Here is a 24,020-nt window from a genome sequence, read left to right as displayed (position 1 = left end):
ATTCTCCAACTGACCTAAACCTCAATCTTCATATTGTTGGACTATGGCAGGAAGCAGAAGTACGCAGAGAAAAACACAGTCTGAGATAGGGAAAACGTGAAGAACCTTTTAGTTGGAAAAAGCAAAAGTGCAAATCGGTGCAAGAGTTTGCACTTCTAAAGTAACAATTTAATGCTTTGATGTGGTTACACTTGTTTTTGAGCAGCATTTTGTCAACCTCGGGGTAGTGTAATGCTTTAATGGCTAACCCTAACCCTACTAAACTTACAGTAACTTATCTTACTGTAACTAAACTTAAGTAAATTAAAATAGATTGAAATAAACTAAAATATCCACTTTGGCCCCCTTTACACCTGGCATTGAAATCAGTTTTTTTGTGATCGGATTGCAATTGGATTGCGTCCAAAGACACCTGACGACGGATTGTTGCCTGATCTGCCAAACCACTTGAGGAGGTTGTCAGAGACGCATTGTGACCACATTGAACAGAAGTGTAAATGCAAAGAGTCTCTGATGCATCTCGGCTCCACCCACAACTACTACGTGAAGGGAAATACGCTTGTGGCTCACGTGAAAGCGGCAACAGAACTGCGCAATTTCCACTTCTTACGTCGGTTTTCCACTTGTCCAAGACAACTTTTTCCCCTCCTTCAAAATTTCAAAGTTGAGTCTATTCAATAGTGCAACTTCACATTCAGCTATTGATGTTGTTGTTGATATGGCAGCTCATAGGATGTGAAGAAGGGGAGGTGACCGTGATCGGATAGCAATCGGATCTTGATGTGGGTGCTGGAGATGCTTTTAATGCCACACATAATTGCATGTGGTGAAGAGCTATCCGATCGCTACCTGAGCACAGAAATCACATTCAACTGCCATGTGTAAAGGGGGGCTTTTGTGTCTCCACTGAGTATATCCACAAATGATCTGTTTTGCTGTTGCACGTTTTCACAGGTGTCATTCTTGAATTCAAGATACACTTCTCCACGGTCTTAAAAAGACAAGCTGACACATGAATGCTCTCGAAAGGCCTCGAAGCAACCTTCGCATGCACTAAATGGTTACTCTCTGTCATATTTTCCTCCACTGTCATGGCTTCCTGCTCCAGTTCAATAGTTGCTCACCCAGTTAGTGCGGACTGGGGACACATTGTTTTTTTATGGAGGCATATTATGCTTTTATTGGGGTCAGGGATCAAGCACATATACTCTGGGCTCTGGCTGCAGATCAATAGTGTATAGAAGACTCAGAGGAGCACAAATATTGATTAATGAATATGAGTAAATCTCATGTCACACGACAATATATATAGATGTATCTATATATATATATTTACATATAGATATATATATCCCACATAAACATATATACACACATGCATTACATATGTATAATCACAAATTGACATGGCACAGATGCACACATTGTCTCCCATAAATATACACTGACTATTAGCTGTTACACATTTATGGACCATTTCCCAGCTCGTGTACAAACAATTAGAGACTTGAGGCTCATATTGGTGCTGCTGACCTTTTTCTTTCAGTAGCCACACTCATAGAAATAATAGTGCTAAGTAGAACCATGTAAGGTTCTTCGGCTTGTCCTCCCTTTTTGCTTCCAGGTGGAACCTATCTATAAAGGTTCCACCTAGAACCCTTTTGGAGGGTTCCACCAAGAACCCTTTTTAAACCCTTTATACAGGAAAGGGGTTTTAAAGGGTTCTCTGGATCAAAACGGTTCCAGGTAGAACCTCAGCCCTTGTAGAAGGACCCTTTTGGAACCCTTTTTTTTAAGAGTGCAGAGACTTCACATCAACATTTAATTACTTCTTGAATATATTTTTAAACCCCACAAAATCCTCAGATAGCCACCAAAACTTCTATTGAAGTTCCATTGTTTTTGTACACTAAAGCTTTTTACCCTGACAAATCAGCTTTAGCTTCTAATAAGATCGCCCCTCTGTTATGAAACGCCGATGATGGAACGTTATTGCAAAAACACTAACGGAGAATGACTTAGAGGTGCTCTGCGTGTCCTATGTTTAAACATCATTAGAGCATTAATTGTGAGATTCTCATGCAATTATTGCAAATAAATGAGGCCGTGTGCGCGATGATTGGTGGCCTGCGTCTTGCATCGTTTTTCAGGGGAAACGCATAGTGTTTGCTCATGTTAACAATTCTTTTTTTCCACGGGGAAAGAAAGGCTTTTAAGCACAATTCACCCCTGTTTTTTTCTGTGTGCATCAGTAGCTTTAAACAGGATGTGATGGAGAAGAAGGTGACCGCAGCTTTGAGTTTTTTTTTTTATTATTATTTGTTGAAATCCTGACAGCCATTAATAAATAATGCTGTCTGATTACAACCAATCATTTTGTTTAGTCTGAATGCATTGTTTGGCTGATGTACCGGTCATTATGTGCCTGCTATTGCAACCTTATCAGACTTCCAATACACCAGATTTTATAAGTTTCAATCCCATAAAATGTAAAATGGAAATCTTGATATAATGGAAGATTTCAACAAATAATAATAAGTGTTACAGGTTCAAAAACGAATTATTACCCATTCCCATTGCTCCTCATCAACTGGATTCTCTCAGCGATTGAATTAAAGAAAGACCAAAGTAAAGCTTTGGAGTTGTTGTTTTTTTCGACTCATTACGACAATGACATCACAATCCACGCATGAGTGACTCAAGGGGTGAACAAACTTGGTTTACCAGCTTCGCCGCGCTTCTAAAATCTCTCGTATATCTGTTGATTCAATCTTTAACAGAAAATGTTTGAAATGAAGCAGCTGGGGACTGAATCTCACTTGAGTCACGTCCTTATTCTCTGCCACTGCAGAGGAAGTGGGCGCAATGAGATTATGTAATTACAAGAGCTCCATTCAAACCTGAGATGATGGAAAACAGAGTCTAGGTGATGAAAATGTGGCATTTATTTTCGATTCAAATAATAACACGGGGGAAGGTTGCAGTCACCGTATCACTGCAGATCGGCTGTTATCGTCTGTGGCAACATTTTAGTCTCTTCAGTGGAGTGGAAGTGGAGTGGCATATCAATCACATGGCTCATGTGTGTCGTGATTTAGACTTTGATTTACATCTGAGAAACATCTTGAATGTCCTCCCAGAGGCAGTTTGGGATACAGTGCAGGATATTAGGAACATTAAAACACATCAAATAGACAGAAGCAACAATAATGCAAATCATAGTCAGCCTTTCTAGATTTATTTTTATGTCTGTTTCGATTGCACTCTGTCTCATTTTAGTGATACATTAACTTTTCCAACCTGGCCCAGTGTAAAAAACAACAACACACTTTTTCTTGTATTGTTTTTTTTTTTTAAATTAGAATGTGCACACAAACTAGCAGATGTAAATACACCTCCATTAAGGCCTTAATATCTCCAGTGGCGATTGTTTATTATTTTTTAAAACACAAGTCACATCATGTCACGAGGGGATGAAAAGGCAAAGGCAAACAATTGATGTTTAAATGTTAAAGTCCTCGCCTGGACTGACACGCATAACAGCAGGAGACAAAGAAAACTCCATCCTTTAATCCTTCACCATCGGCTGTAGCCTTTGCCCCAGAGCAAGGACAAAATCCTTCTCCTCCTCTCTACCTTTCCTTCTACTTTCTATCAACATCATGACATTGTGTGTGTGTGTGTGTGTGTGTTATATACTGTTCTTTTTGACGTACTGAAAAAGGGGGACTGACTTCTGAGGGCCCTGTGGTGCGTCTGAAGTCCTCTGAGCTCCTGACCTCCTCACATCCAGAGCTGCTCGGTGGTTGAGATATCTTTCTTTCTCTCTGTCTGCCTCTCTCTGACTCTCCCTCTCTCTTTACCCCTTTGTTTCGGAAACAAGACCGAAGCCGAGCATTGTGGAGGATATTTAATGCCCCTCACTCTCAGTCTTTGTCTTTTGCTCTTTTTATCGCCTGCCTATCTCTCACTCGCTCACTTTCTCTCTCGCTCTCGCTGTCACCCATCTCAGTAAATCAGGGTGACATGACCAGTCCTGGGTTGCTATGGTGACAGTCCCAGTGGTACGTGTTCAATGCGTTTGTGCGTTTGTATATCTTTGTTCTCATGAGCGCCAAGTTGCCAAGTGGCAGTGTATATTTATGTGTGTTATTATGCTGCGTGTAGCCCTATATGTTACCTCTTTAGGCTTTAAACGCTGACCTTAGGCTTAGGTTTAGTCTGACCATGTCTGACTCCTCATGAAGACCAAAACCTGATCCACATGAGGCCGAACCTAAGATTTTAAAGGTCCCATATTATATCCTATTTCTCCAATTTAACATAGTTCCCTGGTGTCCTAATGAACATGTCTGTGACATGCTTTGGTCAAAATACCATAAGGACGAAGCACCACAGCAGTTCAATCACCCTGCCAAAACAGCCCTGTTCAGAACGCTCAGTTTAGTAGTATCTCTTTTAAAAAAAAACGAAAACGAAACTTAAGTGACAGGAAATGACATCAGCCACAGAAGCTACTGGGAGCTAACAGCAGTTAGCATTTGGAAAAGTGACCATTTGCAGGCACAGGGCACAGGTAACCCTAACCCTAACCCATTGCCATCATAACATGTATCCGCTGGACAGATAAATCCTCTGAGGCTGGAAGCTTGTGTAAGACTCTGTGCTGCACTGTGGAGCCAAGAATAGAATATTTCACAGACTTCGGGAACTTCTGATTTTCGGATGCCGTTGCCCTCGCCAGCACTCTTTACGGACAAAGCGGAGCTCCTCGAGACAATAACTCTAGGAATTTAGCGCATTGTGACGTCCCACCAAGTCAACATCGTGTGTTTTATCTCCTGTACTCCGCTGAGTCATCTTTTTTCACACTTTGGCAACTGGTAGAGACCACAGTATACTTCTCCGACTGCGTAATGCGTTATCCAACTGCGCAACCACGGAGACCGTTCGAGCCGCCATAGTTCTCAGTTGTGGTGCCGATACGCACTGCAATTTCCCACCCGATCAGTAGGGGACGCTACGCAAGGTTGTTGTGCTTCTTGCTACAGTGAGCAATGGCGTCCGAGAGAGAAAGACTGTTGTTGTTGTTGCAGCTGATAGCATTGAAACAGGGGCCGTTTCTCACCTGAAATTAATATGTTCTGTGTCCCGGAACGCAGTTTTAAGATAATTTGAGGCGAGAAATTGGCCATTTAGAGTCTAAACATGTGGTTTGTGTGTTAAGATATGATGTATTTATAGTTTGGGAGCGACTCTGTGGACCCTCGGTGTGCACATGGCCGACACAGAGCAGTGTTATCTCGGCCTGTCCTGAGGACCAATCACAGCCCTTGCCGTCTCCGTTTGTCCCTTGACAGAGTGACGGACACTTAAAAAATATTTTGTGCACCCGGAGATGATGGAGAGACTCTCCGACAGCCTCTCCGTCGACGTAGAGGGGTCTCCGTAACCTAGAGTACTACTACTACTAACTAGTAGAGCACTTTACGCAGAAGTATACATTGGGCTTCAGTTGTAATGCTTTGTTTCAGGCTGTCCTCATGAATGGACGTCAGCGCTGTGTCCTAAGAAGAATAGCTGTGCAAACCCGTGTGTTTGTGCGTCCGTGAGTAAGTTTGCGTGTGTTTGTGCCTCCCGCAGATGTTCTCTGGACCGAGTACCTCCTGCCAGCTGCTCCACCCCCAGAACACACACACACACACACACACACACACACACACATACTTCTGTTAATTAAGAACCCTTTGCCATAGTGGGAGACTCAACGGGAGCATAGTGACACACACACACACACACACACAAAAGTGGTCAAGACTGGTATTGTGTGTGTGTGTGTGTGGTTGATGTGTGTGTGTGTGTGTGTGTGTGTGTGGTTGAGCATGTATGATGAGAAGAAGAAGTCCTGTGGTTGTGATCATGGTGGTGCTGGTTGGTAAACAAGCAGCTAATCAGGCCTATGTGTCTAATTCACACCCTGCGCCAGGCAGGGTTACTGACACCAACAAACTCTCTCTGTGTTCAGTGTGTGTTGAGAGGGAGAGGAAGAAAGAGGAAGAGGAGGAGGAGGAGGGACAACAGGAAGTGCAAGAGAAGCAGTCAGGATTCATTTGGAGATTGAGTGAATGAAGTGGAAATGTTTGAGAAACCTTGATGAGGAGGGACAAACGAGGCATGCTTTTGTGTGCTTCTGTTCATGAGTCGTGTGCTCAGTTTACACTTGGATTTTACTGTATGAGACTGTATTGACACTTCTGTGTTGATGGCTGTCTGAGTCAATGCCAAAGGCTCCAGGTAAACAGTGCAGGGCCTTTCATTTAAAAGACCAATGCGACTCAGACTGTGGAAGAAAATCGTCAACAGGCATTGCAGTGAATTTCTTGGTAATCGCACTTCAAGATTACTTTGTCACTTTTCCACCTCTCATATCTCATAACATCAACTACAAGAAAATTGTCTAAATATTTCCTTTTAGTCCAGTTATATTGTGGGTCTTCTTTTGTTACGTAACATTCTCTTCATGTGCTGATGCTTAGATGAGTAGAGCAAATTGTCTGTAATTCTATCCCTCGTCCTGTTAAGTCAAATACTAACACTAAAGTTTGAACAGAAATTAGTGACTTGAAATGTTTTTGTCTATAAATGATGTATTGACTCTTCATCCTAAACATATCCTGCTGCTGATGCTGCTGCTGCTGCTGACATTTTTGCCCTCAAATGAAAAATCAAAGATATCATTACTGGGACTAGAGAAGAACAGCGCAGCACATGTATGACTCTGAAGGGCTGGAATCAATTTTCAAAGTTAACCATCCAGTTTGTTCGGCTTTTGAAAATGTCATCTAGTATCTATTTTTAAAGCGAGCGAGGGCTTACCGCAGACAGATAGATTTAAAGTGTTCCTAAATTGATATTCTGCTTGTTCTCCCTCTTATATGTTCTTCTACATCACACCCTCACGTCCCTCTTCTTTAATGTTTGTCTTTGTCTCATCTGGATTTACCATCACATAGTCCTGCTGTTCTTCAAGTTTCCTGTTATCTCTTCTGTTTTTCTTCCTGGTCTCTTTTTAACATCACCTCTAATTTCTCTCTCTCTCTCTCGCTCTCCTCCTCTGCTCTGTCATCTCCTCTCCTCCTCTTCCTTACACAGCCGAGCACAGCAGAACACCACGGATAGTTAATAATTCTCTAATTTCCGCTCTTCACGGCGTGTAGAAGGTGTCGCAGATAACCTGATTTATCAGAAGGCTATTAGAATGTGAATCAGGGGTATTAAAGCAATGGACATTAACGTGCACATTGTTTAAACAACGCCACGGGACTAATGGGTTTCAAAATGAATTTGTCAACACCGTTCCTCGTGAATATAATTAGTCAAATGAGAACAAAGCAGCGGAGGAGTCCAGAGGAGGAGTTGAGAAGTAGTTTAGCAGGCAGATGTATGCAGACACTGCAGCAGGGAGCCATGAGGAATTTAATAGATGGAGAAATGTACACCGCGATGATGTGTGTCGAATGTTGCTGATGGAGATGAATGGGATTACCAGTGGATATGTCAAATCCTGGGAGAAAAATCACCTCGCATTTCCCTGAGGGTTCCTCATTCTGTGAAAAATAAACAACTTATTAGACATGCTGAATAATGCCAACTGTACATCACTGGAGTCGTGCCATTAACTTCTGTGTTGGTGCCAAAGCTTAGACTTTCCCGAGCTTCAAAATGAATAATAGGTTTCAGCACATTTATCTGTGGCACTTTTCGAAAAAAAAAAAGAAGTAAAATTAGTTTTCATTTGTTAGTTTATTATTGTTTTGTCTGTATGAAAAAAAGTCAAGTCTGGCTTTATTCAACAATAACAGCAATGTCACTGTAGCCAATGATTCATATACCTTATTTGTTGCACCATTTTTCACAAAAAGTGAGACATTGCTCTGTTAATGTTAATTGGTTAAATTTGTTTAGCTGCAATATTTGTTTAAAGGTCCCACATTATGCAAAATCAACTTTTTAATAATTTAAATTCTTATATTTGGGACTCTGGAGGCCCGACCAGTCGCCAAAGTTTGAAAAAAGATGACTCACTCTTGTTTTTGTGGTCCTCCTCAGTATAAGTACAGGAGATAAAACACGCGATGTTGACTTCCGTGCTCACTGGGACGTCAAAATGCACAAAATTCCTGGAATTGTTGTCTCATGGAGCTCCGCTTTGTCCGTAAAACACGCAAGAGTGCTGGCGAGGGTAACGGTATCTGAAAACCGGAAGTTCGCAAAGTCCGCGAAAAGTTCTATTCTTGGCTCCACAGTGCAGCACAGAGTCCTACACAAACTTCCAGCCTCAGAGGATTTATCTGTCCAGTGGATACATGTTATATGACGGCAATGTGCCTGCTAGAGCCTGAAAATGATCACTTTTCCAAATGCTAACTTCTGTTGCTTCATTCTTATGCTATTTTGACCAAAGCATGTCACAGACATGTTCATTAGGATGCCAGGGAACTAGTTTATCTTGGAGAAATAGGGTATGATACCTTTAAAGAAGAAGCAACAACAAACAATCAGATTTAATAAACCATGTTTTAATTTTACATCTTTTTTAAATGTGCCTGACAGTTTCTTACATATATATATATATATATATTATATCAAGAGCTCTAAATCAACTCCAGGTGGTTGGCATTGAACACCTCTTACACATTGAGTACTTAAAAACATGTGTTGTTACACTGCATAACCTTCATCTCTGTTTTTTTAAAATATGAACTAACAAGAGGACAAACTTGAGCTCTTTGTACCAATGTACCAATGAATGGTGCCAGATCAGCGTTGGGGCTCGCGCTGCTTCACTTCCCTGATCTCGTGTTCATGTAGGCGTGTGAAGCTGCTCAGATTTTTCACCAGTTTTAAATACCAAGATATGACAAGAAAATGCTTGCAGATTTTTGGATAATCAACATCGAGAAGTAACACCAGTGATGGAAGCAGCCGAAAGCTCACACTAAATAAAGATTTTCCCTACATTTGTGATTTTTCCGTTGAAGAAAGCTTTTATGGACTTTTCAGACCATGCACACATAAACTTCCTTTGCCACCTCCAGCTTTGGCCGAGGGCCTGTCACAGGAGGGGAGCTGGTTGCGGGGCAGACAGGGCAGCAGGGTGTAGTGAGGAGGGGTGAATGGGTGTTGCATGAATACTAATGTCCCACTTTAGAAAACAACCCTTTCTCCATCCTCTTATCCCCTTGTGTCGTTCTATCGCACCATCACTTCCCTTCAGTCTCTTGTCCACCTTATTGTCCTCATTTCTCCATCTACTCCAAACGCCACAAACACACGGCTGCAGCACCGAAAGGAAGTCACGCAAGGACGCGTCATATGCATTTAAGTCGGTGTGGGATTTGTACTTAGGAAAAATACTATGGTAGTTTTTCTTGCCCTTAAAAGTCTATCTCTTTTTTTTTTGCCTTCCTCCTTCCATCTTGTCTAATCTTCATCTTCATCCTGTCCTCTTTGCCTCCCCGTGCCAAGCTTTCCATCAGCCACGCTCCCTTCCCTCTCCATCCTTCTATCTAACTTTCCACCCTCCATCACTCATCTGTCATTTCCCCATGATCTTTCCCTTCTCGATTCCTGCACCAACACACAAGCACACGCACACACACACACACACACACACACACACACGCGCGCGCGTGCGCACACACACACACAAGCGAGCGCGCGCACACACACACATCCTTGACAAAGCCAGCTAATTACGGGCAAGTGTCCACTTCAGCCCTCCTTAAATACTGAGCTGATTAATGAGACGTAGGTGGAGGACCAGGAAGTCTCACCCTCGGTGGGTGGTGAGACACCGCTGTCTCTCTTCATTTCTCTGTCACACACACACACACACACACCTTGCTTTTTCTTTTTGACACTTGCAAAACACAAATTATCATCCATGTGCAGCTTCATTACAGAAATATTGATATGAGTGTTATATGCCTTACATCATATTCTTTGTGCTCCCATGAGCTTCTCTCCTGCTACACTACTTTCCAGACCCTGTTGACTTTTGCTGTTTTTTTTTGGTACAGTAACTCCTGCAAAGGAGATCTAAGCAGCGAAAGCCAGCTGTGGGGGCTCCAGGTGTAGCGCGGGGGCCTCCTCTGGAGTAATGTCGGTTCATTTTCTCAGAGGCGGCTCAGGCACGGCTCGCCGTCAGCTCAAAATGGCCTCCGACACATCTCTGTGCCTGATTTGTGTGTGCGCTTGACCCTGAGGACTGGCGTGAGCGCCGCGGGAGCAAGGAAGATAGAGTGCAGCTGCTGTCGCTTGAATGCTGACACACATGCAGAGCGGCGAACAAGCGTACACTCTCATACGAGCGCACGCGCACACACACACATACAATCACAATCTAGACTGGGTCAGCCAGGTTCAAGCCATTTGTATTCATGGAGGGTTTTGCATTGGCTCCACCACCTACAGTGTTCCATCTAACTGTGGGACGTGGCTTTTTACTTTCACACTCAGAAGACCTTGGACTGTGTTGGAGTGTGTTTATGGCTGTATTTATGGCAGTATGGTGCTACCCGAGTGAATGCACCTGACTGAATGTATTTTTGTAAGTACTCAAGGGTGCAGCGGTTTTGATGCTCCAATTGACCCCGATGCCACAGCAGCTTTGTGCATTCATGTGCGCATGCTGCGCACATGTCAGTATTGAGCCGTGCGCTCTCGCTACGCTTCAGGGAAACATGCACGAGACGTGAGTCAGAGTCAGAGACTCCTAAAGGTGCAGTGTAACATTTAGCAATTTATTGGCTAAATTTCATGTTGCAGCTGAAAATCCCTCACCTCACTCTCTCCTTCAAAGTGTGTTAGAGAACTTGTATATCCTTCAGCTAGTGCCCAAACTTTGTGGACTTAAATATAATGACATATGACAATTATTTTTGCCTAAATTCAATAGACTGGACATTTTAATAGATTATTTTGTTATGGCAGTCAGGACTTCAGTGTATATTTGTATAAAGGGCATTGTAATGCCAGGGTAAATGTTTTATTTAGAGCTCATCCACAATCACTGAGATCACAGAGGACAGATCTGAATGTGGCATTAAAAATTATGAAATTCTAATATTTTTAGAATATAAAATACTTTTATATTCAATGTATCTTTGTCTGAACCAGTTAAGGTCTGATTTCAGGTCAACACAATCACGAAAAATGTCACACACCGTTTCAGTGCAAACCCTGCAATTCTAGCCATCCTCCCTGCATTATTCACTTATTTATTCTTCTAAATCAATATTTATATCATAAGATTAATCACTATTGGATTTAAAGGCCTGGTGTTACATGTGCAGTATTAGGGGCTCCCACACTTACATTAAAGAAACAAGAGCACGTGTGAATGCTCACTGAGATGTCTTTATTATAATTGATTTGATACAAAGATGAACTCTTAATAACGCAGGCTCCATTACCTCCTGCAGACAAGCAATTCTTTTCAAATAACGCCGAGCCGCTACATTCATGTGCTGATGGAAGCTTAAGTCTGAGATTTGGACGTGAGCGGAAAAGTCGTGCTGTAGCAGAAGATGTAGGCGGTTCTCCTGATTTTTTTTTTTAATGCTGATGAAGTGAAAAAAAGGGAAACCACAGCAGCTTTAAGAATAAACGATATGTAAAACATATTTTTAAAACAATGAAATGACACATTCATTTCCATATGATGACACTGTGTTGTATCACCGTAGAAATCACTAAACCGTGCATGGTCTTCTGTTCAGTGTGTAAATCCAACTTGGCTCAGGCAAGGAGGGAAGTTGGCCACTGATCTTTTCCTCTTGTTCCCGTGAGGTATTAAAAATCAATAAAAAAAACAAAAAAAAAACAACAACACAAGACAACTTTGTGATTGTTGATGAGATGAATCTCAGTAGTGCTACAGTTTTTTACCTTTTTCTTCTATACCACAATAGTAGATCATATTTTCCAGCTATTTATTTGAAGTATGCTTCAAAACAAAGTTAAAAAAGTAGAGGTGCCATTGAAGGCGTGTTTGACCCAGGCTTTTTAAACAGTTTGGCAGCAGTGAAGATATTTTCTCTTAAGTTTTTCAAAGAGCCTCGGCCATCTAACCGATGGACTTGGAAAACAAGGATGCAGGTGAAAGGCTTAATAAAGGGCCTAAGGAACAAAGGAAGAGATGAAAAGTCATGTTTTGCTTCCAAATTAAATGCTGGCACCGACTTGATTTCTTGGACTTGCTCATTGTAGCCTTTACTCTGAACTGTATCTCAGCCCGTGAGGTTTATCAAATATAGTTTTACTGTTTTTGTTCACCATTTTGTCTCGATCAGAGGTCTCACACTCGTGGCTCGCGGGCCACATGCAGCTCTCCAGTCCATTTGATGTGGCTCTGATTTTGTATTTTGTAAGTAACAGATACATTTTGCATTATTCCATGGCAACACAGGCACTTTTAATTTGAAATTCTGTGAAATATCATTGCAATATCATGATGGAGTTTTGTGATGTAATGTTAAGCTCATATTGCCCACCCATCTGCTCCCGAATAGTTTTTCCCAAAAGTTTTTCACTTGACTGACTCCCTACTGGGCAGACTTAGATGCTCTGTGGCCCCAAGGTCAGTTGAGTTTGAGACACCTGATTTCCTAGAAGAAACAGTGTAGCTCACAATAAAGCTGCGGTAGGCAGGATAGCGAGAAAAAATGTTGTTCATACACAGTTTATGAAGGTTTTGGATGTGTGTCTTTCTGTCCTGGACACACTCAGATAACTTGTCTTGAGTCAGTCTCTGAAACTCTGCTGATATTGATGCAAATTTTGTTGAGTTCATTTTCCAATTTTCTTTTAGTCTCTTTTTTAATGATTTTGCAGTGAAGGAATTTGTTGCACCTGCCGTAGGAGCAATCATTCTCTCTATAGCCTGACACGCCAGATTAAGTTGTAAGGCTGTAAACAGAGGCGATGCAAAAGGGTCATACTCTCTCTCAAATCATTTAATTTACATTAAACTGGAAGGTTAATATGGCCATATAGAGGCAACAATGAGGATGATAGTGAGTGAAAGTACAGATGAATTATCTGTGCAATACACAACACACAAGAGTAAGAGTAAAAGAGAAAGTGTCTGTGGGTCATGGACACAGATGTGTGTCCAAAGTGGCGTCCGAGGAGATAATAAAGCATCAGTGGTTACGTAGAGGATGTAGCAGGTTGACCTGGCATGGCGTGGCATGGCACAGCATGGCAAAGCAGTCTCCAATTAGGCTGCACTCACTCAGGGCTCCATCCTGCCTCAGCTAAACACAATCAGGGCCTTAAAAGTGAAACCGACTTCAGGTTACCATGACAACGCGGAGGCACTGCCTGCATGGGACAAAAGCTTGCGGGTGCGTGTGTGTGTGTGTGTGTGTGTGTGTGTGTGTGTGTGATTGAAAGAGAGGGATAGAGTGATGTGTGGTAGAGCGGACCCTGCCCTCCTGGGGCCCTCATTCATTTGTCTCTCGCTGAGACAACAGGAGTCCTGATGTAGCAGGCAGAGATGGAGGAGAAGGAGCAGGTGGCGTGGTGTGTGCTGAGGGCAGTGGGAGGAGGGTGATGGGGCAAATGAAAGAGTGTATAAAAAAAGATGCAAGGGGGTGAGAGAAGTGGAAATGGAAAAAAGTGGCAGAAAAAGTCAAATTAAAAATTGGGGACTTGACATGATTCTCGAGTCCGTTCACTTCCCCATCAGTCACGTGTTAATAACTCAAACAGCAAAGGCTGTATCTTGACAAAAACTTCACTTCTTTACTTCCTTTTTTTGGCAAACCAATTACACCTATTAGTATGGCACTCACAAGTCAAAAACATAATGACCTGTCTCCCACACTCAAAGTTCAAATGACATGAAACAGCAGTGCTACCTTTGCCATGGTAAGAAAAGGAAACAGTGAGAAGTACTTAGGCATGTCTGAATGCTTTTATGGCATCAAACCATTAGAAATGAGAAAATGATCTGCACACGATCTTTAGCACCTTGTTGGCACATAAACTTGTGCAGGGGGCATTCATTGATTTTTCCTCCGCTCTTTTCTTCTGGTTACAACCACAGTCAGACTTACCATTCTGGATGACACACTCCCACACGTTTTTGAGCATGATTTATCTGCCATCACATGGGTTGTGGACTTCAATGCTTGTTAACCTCAGAGAAAACTGTTCTTTTGAAGCAGCACTTGTCTACTAATGACTCCCCATAACAGTTTATCCTCACCAGTGACTGTAGACAATGGTACATGGGCAGGAAAAAAATCTTAAGATGACATTGTTCATCTGCTCCATGGCAATCACTCATCACTGAGCCTGTGAGCTTAATGCAGACCACGCATTTTTTTTTTTTTTTTAGAACAATCACAGCCTGATCTGAGACACAGGGTGTAGGATGAAACATTAGAATCCGTTAATTATAAAAGATAAGTTCAGTACTTCCTGCATGACCAGAGCACAGACTCTGTCTGACACAGAACTGAATATGTGACCACCAGCCAGGAGTAAACCAGCAACAAGTTGTCCCAGCACAAATCCACTAAAATAAGACAAATCAGGGTTTTTAAAAAAGAAAAAACAAATCTGAGATTTTTTTTTTTTTTTTTTTTACAGAATATGCAAGTTGTCACAGTATTTGCGGTCTTCCTCGTTAGGGTGTGGCCATACCACATAGCAGTGATTTTTTTTCCCCGGCCAATCAGCTGCGTCACAGAGGAAGCACTGAATATGCAGCAGCTACTGCTACTGCTGCTTCGAGAAGCTGCGTTTGTGAAGATGGACAAGGAAAAACGTATTGCAGAACAACTAAATTGTGGCTGTTACAGCGCAAATCTTTGGCTGTAATTCTTAACGAAGACAGAGGCTTCTGGTCATGCGGACGCCGATCTCACTTCCGCTATGCTAGCGGACTTTAACATGTTAGCATTTAAGCTAGCGGACTTTATAGCTAACATGTTAGCATTTAAGCTAGCGGACTTTATCGCTAACAAGTTAGCATTTAAGCTAGCAAACCTTCTCCAGAGTTTATGTACAACAAACGGATGGTTTATTTAGCGGCCGAAAGAGAGCAGGATGCCAGCGATGAAAAGAAAGCACCCCGAACCGCTTATCAACCTCCTATTTTCTTATGGGGTGAGTTTTATAAACGTCGTTAATCTAAGTTACTATGATGGGTGGGGTACCTATGTTGAGGAGGTACAATAGTAATGGAAATCTGAGTAGAGTCGAGCCGAGCTCAAACAGGCTCGAACTGTATAATATAAAGCGCCATTAGATTCCATTCTTTATTTATAGTGTGCTTTCTCCCTATGGTTCAAACGTCCAGTCCAGTTTGCTGTCAGTCGTGATGATTGGTCAGCTCGGGTACCACCATGTATTCTGTCTTTCCGGTGTGTCAGGTCACAGCCACACATTTATTTCACTCTGATCACCTAATAGTACACACAGTGACCATAAAAACAGACTGTTAGTAAAGATTGTTTAGACCAGGGGTCACCAACCTTTTTGAGATGAGAGCTACCTGAAGGGTAAAAAATAATATGGAGGGCTACCACATTAAAAAAAATTTTTTGTTTACCATTTAAATGATTAATATTATGCATTTAACTGCATACACATTCATTCCAGTGCTTACTCCTAACGATTACCAGTTTTTATAAACGATATCAAAGATATTTTACTGAGCGATGATACGGATACATGCAAGTGAGGTGAAGTGAAGTGAGCCCGCGGGCACCGTATTGGCTGCCTGCGGGCTACCAGGTGCCCGCGGGCACCACGTTGGTGACCCCTGGTTTAGACTGACCATGGCATAAATTATTGAAATAATCCTGCTTTGATTAGATTGTGATCAAAACAAATGTTTGTTTTGTCTTTCAGGACTAGATTACACAAACAAAGACCTGAAGAGAAACTTTGTAAGTAATCTTAACCTTCATATTTTAACAATAACAATAACATAACATCAAACTGTGTTAAAGCTCTAATATATAATCCTTGTCATATCAGGTAGATTTCAGGGATGCATATAATGTAATTTCTGATTCACTTGTCCTTTCACAATATTATCATTTGTCATTATTGATAGTTGGTACAAACTGTATTTGATTTTCACAAGAGGAAAAACACATCAAATTCTCCTTTACTGTAAAACCTTACACCGTAAGTGTCATACAATTACGAGGGTGCTTTATTCTGTAAGGCTTCTGTGACAGTGACACTGGCTCGCCATAAAGCATATGTGGAGTGGCAGTGTTGTTTGCTTCTGCCTTGTCATTTATAATCCTATAGGCTGTTTAAAGTCAACTTGTAGTTTGTCAGAGCAGATTGTCTGGCATGGATAAGCCTGGCTGGAAGAAAAGGGGGGAAGAGGGAGAGAAAGAGAGAGCGAGAGATGTAAAATTACTCATGTTTAGTTTGCTGCCAAGACAGCCTCACCCTGCTTTACCCATATACACTGACAAACAAGTAATTAAACATGTTCCCTTTTATGATGCACACACATTAGTTACATGCACACAGAAACGGGCATCTCTTCAGTGACAGTGATTGCCATCTCTCAGAAGAAATATGCTGACAGACAGACTACTGTAAATTAAGTGCCACTATCAACAAGAGTGCCTGTTGTGCCTGACACAGCAATGTATTTGTTTTCTGTCTGACTTACTGACAGGAGGCCCTCGCCAGTTTAGATCTCTGTGCATCTTACGGTCTTGCAGACGATCCCATGCCCATCAAGGATGAGGAGAACAGGTAATTACTGTTGTCCTTCTGTGTCTTTGAGTTGTGTGTCTTTTTTTTGCCTATCATTATCAAATACACTGTTTACGGATTACTGAGAACGAAAGAAAGATTAAAACTGTATTTTAAAATGTCAGTAAATCGTGAATGCAACCTCCGTTTCACATGTCATATGCATAACATACAGTGGGTAAACTGAGCAGCTGTGCAGTGTAGGATTGCACAGTTTTATATCGCAATAAAGAGAAAATGGATTTTCATTATTATCCTGGTCTTTTCATACTCTGCCTCTGCACTCATTAAATATTAGGTCTCTCCTGTATTAAACATGCGTTTGCCGGTCCTGAAAATATTTCACAAGGGAACCAAAATTCTGGCGTGTCTGCACTTTGAAACACATGCAGAAAGTGTATTTGTGACATCATCAACAGTCATAGATATAGACATTCTGGTCAAAGATAATTGAATCTGATAATAATCTATTTTCAAGAACAGCAGTGTGGCTGCTCTAACCTAATAATATGTGCATGTTAATGAAAAGATGTGAGATGTTCCGTGACTGTGATGCAGACATGCTGCATCCAGGCCATAATATACGTGCCTGCAATAGCCTTACCTTAAACTTTTGTTTAATTTTGTCACATTTGACTGTGAAGTAGATTGAAAATCTCTCTCTTCATTCATTTAGATACATAAGCATCTTCTTATTGAGGCCTGGGTGCATTTCCAAGATGGCTGCTTATATCTGTAAACAAAACACTAACTAAATTGACCATCGATGAAAAGAAGTAATTTAATTACAGAAAACCTTTTTAGTCGATATAACAATTAAAATGGATTTTGTAAAGTATCTTTATGTTTTCAGTATTGCGTGTGAGCTGTTTTTCACTTGACTTCTGTGTGTCTCGTACCTTGTGTTTGTCTGCATCAGTTTAAAATTGGGAATGTTCTGTGTGGAATTGTCTGTCCCAGCTTAATTTGGGGGGCATGCTTAGGTCAGCACGGAATAAAGAAATCTCACATGTGTCTCAGTATGTGGCTAACATCTTATTCCCGCTCTATTTTAGTCATGGCACACGGTGCGCAGGGGAAGTTGCCATGGAGGCCAACAACTCCTACTGCGGTGTGGGCATCGCCTTCAATGCCAGGATTGGAGGTGAGGAGAACAACGTAGCCTTATAGGAGACAGTAGGAGGCAGTGCATTGTGGGTGTAGTGGATCGGCCAAAACTGATACGACATGGAATGGATTTATGAGAACAGTACAGTAAATGATCCTGTTTTAGCAGAATAATAGAATGTGTACTCCACATTTTTAATTAACAATTGTGCATTAAACTTTTGATGTTCAATGGAGTAACAATGCAGTACAAATAGAATAGAATGTATCATGTATGCAGTTACAGTTATTGTACACTTTTGTGGAAATATGACAAACTACATGATGGCTATTCTGATGACTCTATAGCTATTATTTTTATTAGTAAAATTTACTTTTGCTGTTTTTTGGTCGTGACTTTGGTGAAGGATTAATTAATGCTCAAGATTTCCTGTTGAGAAATCAAATATTTTTACAGGTAACACTATAAAAATCATTATACTCTATGGTCATGAAAGCATCGCTGAAATAACTCAACTACGACTTAAAGCGTGAAATATATATAAAAAAGGAATCCCTCAGATGAACTCTGACACTTGAACTCTGCTCTGTGACCTTTCACCCTTCACCTCCCCTCATTTGTCAGAGCCCGATGAGAGCCTCTTGTTGAAAAGAAAAGAAATGAAAAAGAGAAGGGGGGAAAAAAACATTTGTGAAGCAAGACCATGAATCTCTTTCCACGGTTAGTCTTAATTTCACCTTGCTGAGTCTATTTTATCTGGGCTCATAAACAGAGTCTGGCACAGAGTAGATGAAAGGGCAAGACCCGAATGAAAGATGCATGTTGAACTGCTGGGTGCTGTAGAGACCTGTGCTCGCTGTCTTGACAGTGAGAGATGCCTGGGCTGAGTTTTTATCCATGCGCCTGCTTTTCTGTGCGCTTATGTTTTGAAGTAGCCTTGTTAGATTTGTTCTTTGAATGCACATATAAGCAAAATGGGATGAATCAGTAGAGGGAAGGCAAATAAAGCCGAGTGAATCAGCGCGATGCACTGCAAGCCGCTAATTTAATACAGTTAAATGAAGAGCAGGGTGTTTGATTTTGCATGCACATCTGTCATTAGCGACCCTCTGTTTCTGCTGGGATTAATTTAACAAAGCCTCAACCAGTCTTTTTCACCCACACCGATGCCTTTCATCAGTTCACTGCAGTGTCACTGCTCAGTTGTGCTCATTCCAGACACGCACTGAAATCCCAAAATCTTTTTGGCGATTGTCCAGAGTGTGCCGAAGCTGCTCTGGACGTTCTCTGGAGATTCTTCTGCCAGCTCTTTAGTGTAATCTCTGGATAATGACTGAGTGAGCTAATGTGAAAACACAGCAGGAGAAACACTGAATACTTACAGTAAATGGACAAGTGTCCCACCTCTTACATGCTGAGGCCATGAATCCTCAACTGGATCCTTCAAAGTTTATGTGGGGAATACCTGGACCTAGTTTTTGAGAAATTATCCAGAGGTTTTGTCTAAAAATGGCTTTGGTGTTAGTTTGTTTTTAAAAATGACACCAGTTCCTCTCAATGTTACATGGAAAATGATCTTAAAAAAGATCACATTTTTAAAAACATATACACAAAATCGTTAAATGTATTCCATAAATATCCATAAATAAAGAAGAAAAATAAAGTAAAATTATAGGGAAATAATAGAAACAGAGTGATGTAATACAGTTTTAAAAAAAGATCTAAGTTTGTTAGGACAATTAGATTAAAATAACTGCAATGAATAAATGTTTCCATCATTAGATGTTTAAGGTCCTCGGGCTCTTGCATTAAAATTGTAGTTATTATAAAAACATTTGTTTATGAGTTATGAATAAATGAAGAAAAGACCAACCGTTGTCTGTGGTCATCACCACGCTCCAAAAACATTTCCTCACAATGTTATATTTGGAGCGTAATCCTCCCTCTGAACTCTGATCTCTGTGACCTTTTCCATCCGTCCAGGTATCCATCTGTTGAACGGCTCTGTCACGGACGCCATGGAGGCCACCGCTCTGACCTTCAACATCCACTTCATCGACATCTACGTCTGCAGTTGGGGCCCGCGGGACGACGGGGCCGAGGTGGATGGGCCGCACAGCCTGACAGAGCAAGCCCTCCGGCTAGGAACTCACAAGGCATGGCTTTCATCTCTAAGTTCACACTCGTGTGCCTGTCGGAGACACAGCAGACACATGCTGTCAGCACAGCTCGCACTGGAATAACATTGGATTATCTTTCCACATTTAGATGCTAATTCTCCTACTTTTTTTAAACCGTATAATGTAAATGTCCATGCCTAGTTATCCAGGAGTCAGGAACTAAGCTGGACTCCTTTTTTTGTTACCGTTTCCTGTATCCAATGAATATGGAAAAAATTAGTTCAGTACAGTTTTTGTTTACAAATGATGATGATGATGACTGCATGCATATTTGTGGGTGATGAGGAAGCTGAGTTTTTTGATCAAAAAATAAATATGAGTTCAAGCTTTAGCCTGATATGGTACCAAGTGGCTGCCAGCTGAAGTTGTTTTGGTCTGTGACATAATAGATTTACCAGAAACTACATTTTTCTAACAAACTGAAAGGACACGTTTCATTTAGTAAATTGATTTCCTTCTAGTTTTTGTATTCTGGGACAAGGGCAGTAGTCTTATTAAACAGTGTAGTCCAGCTACGCTTTAATGCTGCGCATGGAAGCGTACAGAGTGAGAGAGTGAATGGGAGAATTTAGTGTCTGTAAAAGTGATGAGATTATATCATGGGTCACCAAACTATAGTGCGAGTAATTATCATTAAATGTTGAGTTCATGTGCAGAGTAGTTGTACTGTGGGACAGGCAGGACTGTGTTAAGTGGAGGATTGTGGAGTTTATGAAAAGGTTTATGACACTGTGATGAAGTTTTCAAACCTATTTTTACTATAATACTAATATCAAGAGCCTGGTTTTCTCCAATTTAAGTTGAGATATAGTTTCTGAGTTTTTCTAAATCATTTCTTACTCTTAAAAAAAGCTAAATTTTGCTGTCCTCTCACTTTAGGAGTTTGTGTCTAATTTGCTAACGGCATTAACAAGTGTGTTTGGTTTTGGCTTTTTATGTTAAAGTTAATGCTCATGAGCCGAGAACATGATGATAAGATACTCTTGCATCTGTATCTACAGATTTCAGGACGCAACTGTAAAGCTTAAACAATGATATAGTTTTTACCTTAATCACAAAGTTTCAGTCTTTATGTCATTCCACATTATGTAAATACTATTTTGTTTATATTACATGGATCAACAGTATGTGTGTGTAATGCTCTGCTAAAGCACTGGATCCAATTTGTACTTTACGTTATTGTTTGTGTTTCAGGGTCGAGGTGGGAAGGGCAGCCTCTTTGTGTGGGCGGCAGGTAACGGTGGAATGCAACAGGATCATTGCGGTGCAGACGGTTACGTTAACTCCATCTACACCATTGCCATCGGCGCTGTCACTCACACGGGGAAGCCCGCCTACTACGGCGAGCCCTGCCCAGGGGTCGCGGCTGTCACTCTAACTGGGGCGAATGTGGGAGGCTCACTGCCTTTGGTTAGTGTGTTCCGGCTAATGAATCACAACAGAGTTGATCATTAATGAGTGCAAATCTACCGAATACATAGTGTGTTTTTGTGTCTGTGTGTGTGTGTGCGCCAACAACCCTGCTCTTTGACTGTTGTGAGCTGTTAGAAGCCTGTTAAAGAGCAGTCACCTGTGTGATATTTATATATTACACACACACACACACACTCATACACACACAGAACCAAAAGAGTGTTAATTGGAGGTAAAGCATGGCTGTAGTGGTTGAGATAGTTGAAGGAAGAAGCCGAGGTGTTGATGGGGGAAGTAACAGTGAAAAGCCAGGAAGAAACTGCAGCTCCTGGGCAACAGAAAGGCCAATTTTATCAGTGTGATCTTACCTTAGTCTGCAGAGATGTCTGCCCTTTTCTACCGCCACACACAACAGGAAGTTGTCAAACATAACACACATTTTCAATTATCTTCACTACTAAGTTGTGTTGACAGGTTCTAATGATAGTAAGAAAAACAAGGGCTGCTGAAAGAGTAACTTCTACACTGTTAGGACTTGTCTGACTTTGTTTGAACTCATTCAGAGTAATACTGTGTTAGTGATGAGCAGGTTTCAATCCATTTCTACTCTGTTTTCCCACATACAACATACACACATCTTGTAACATTCTGCATTTGCTTTGTGGGGTCCCCAGGTGACTGTGACCAACACTGGCGATGGATGTGTCACACACTTCCCAGGAACATCCAGTGCTGCTCCAATTGCTGCAGGAATTCTGGCTCTGGTCTTGGAAGTAAAGTGAGTGTCCACCTGAACACCCGCACCACACGCCACTGACACGACATTGAAACAAGGAAAAAAACCTTACTGATTCAGGTGCCTAGAACACTTGTGTGGTTTGATTTTAGGGTCTTTGATTATTGGGTGGATCCATTTTGTGCCAATGTTTTCTAACCCTTTCATTTACAAACTCCTGTGCTTGCTTTTTTGCGCTCTTGACCTGGGTTTGCGATCCAGGCAGAACAAGGTCGTTTCTGCCGTTTGCATGTTCTCCACGTGTCTTCTTGGGTTTTCTCTCTCAAAACATCCAATATGGGGATTAGGTAAATTGGACACTCTAAATTGACTGTAGGTGTGAGAGTGGATGGTTGTTTGTCTCTATGTGTCCATGTGATGGACTGGCCATCTGTCCAGGGTGTACCCTGCCTTTTGCCCTATGTCAGCTGAGATTGGCACAGCTCTCCCCTGTGACCCTCATGTGGAGGATAAAGTGGTAGAAGATGGATGTGCTGTCACAGATTTGGGGACTCATCACGTCATGTATAACGTGTTAAACCTGATTTTCTTGTTGGTTCTTTTGCCGTTTCTGGAAGCACCACCAGAAAGTCAATGTTGTTTCTTGACCAGTGAAAGATTTCATGTTTGTGTTATGAAGTGTCTCAGTGTCTTCATCCAGAATACTTAAATCATCAGTTGACTTTTTCATGAGGGCAAAATGTTTTTTTTGGTTTCAAGCCAAGTGACATAAAATAATAGAAAAATAAAAGCCACTATGTACCTTGGTTTTAAAGCTAATAATCTAATATTATCATGATTGTATGTTACACTATGATGGTAAACAGTATACAAAGTAAACATTACTGTGTCGGAATGATCATTTAACACATATAAGCTAAGTGTTAAATCGCTGTTGAACATCAACCTGCTCCTTTCACACACTTGGCTCAATCAGACAGTTCACTGACTGTGTGCTATCAAGACATCAGGTCCATTTAATGTTCAACTCATTTAGACACTGGTGTTCACATGTACAGCTCCTCTGTGTAAAGTCTTCATAAGTACAGTGTATGTGTTGCAGTGTATGCGTGAAATCACCATTAGTCTTGCTTCATTAGCCTTTCGCTTTTTCTAATAAACCTTCAGTGTACAGCACAGCGCCCTCTTCCTGTTCCATGCTGTAAGGCAAAGACGTTTCTGTTGCAAATCCAACTCGCTGATTTCTTATTGTTTTTGCAGTTAATGGTACGATAATGTTTTTTTCTTTAAATTAACGAATAGTCTAATGAAAGCACCAATCATCCGTCATTTTTCCCTGACCCTGAAGAGAGTCGGTGTTTTACATTTTTTATTTTATGAATGACTTTAAAAACACTGTTAAGATTTTGTAATCAAATACACTAGGGGAGTTGACTAAATATTTCAGTGGGTGTTAGAATTTAAATCCTGCACTCTCATGAGCTTTTTCTCACCTTGCCCCCCCCCCTTCATTTTCCCTTCTGTTTTTAAGTCCCTCTTTTGATGTAAATCATTTTTCCTCCTACCTTTTCTTTCTCCCCATTTCTGTCTAAATCTGCAGATATATCACCTTCGCTCTTTTTTCTTCCTCTCCCTCCTTTGTCTCGCCTGCCATTTCCCAAGCCCTCTTTTTCTTCATCCCTCTTAACTCGCCAGCTGTCGGTGTGGCCTCGGGCCTGGTGTTTTGTGGTGGTATCAGTGGCGTCTACGCCTCCTTCATGTTATGGATGGTACTAGAGGC

The 24,020-nt window shown here is 41.4% G+C and overlaps 1 protein-coding gene across 1 annotated transcript in view; it reads left to right on the top strand.

The window, feature by feature from the left end:
- Positions 1–24,020, top strand: part of LOC310935951 (endoprotease bli-like) — a gene marked incomplete at both ends in the record, with an annotated part of 153,495 nt that overhangs the window by 75,881 nt on the left and 53,594 nt on the right. Inside the window, 6 exons of the mRNA XM_083899960.1 lie at positions 15,931–15,968; positions 16,724–16,803; positions 17,859–17,947; positions 19,895–20,067; positions 21,286–21,501; positions 22,179–22,282. Of these exons, the coding sequence (XP_083756086.1) occupies positions 15,931–15,968; positions 16,724–16,803; positions 17,859–17,947; positions 19,895–20,067; positions 21,286–21,501; positions 22,179–22,282 (700 nt within the window). The remainder of the gene's footprint in view (positions 1–15,930; positions 15,969–16,723; positions 16,804–17,858; positions 17,948–19,894; positions 20,068–21,285; positions 21,502–22,178; positions 22,283–24,020) is intronic.

Source organism: Microchirus variegatus (genome assembly GCF_963457635.1).
Source record: "Microchirus variegatus genome assembly, chromosome: 1".
Taxonomy (NCBI): domain Eukaryota; kingdom Metazoa; phylum Chordata; class Actinopteri; order Pleuronectiformes; family Soleidae; genus Microchirus; species Microchirus variegatus.
This window is presented reverse-complemented; position numbering and strand designations above follow the sequence as displayed.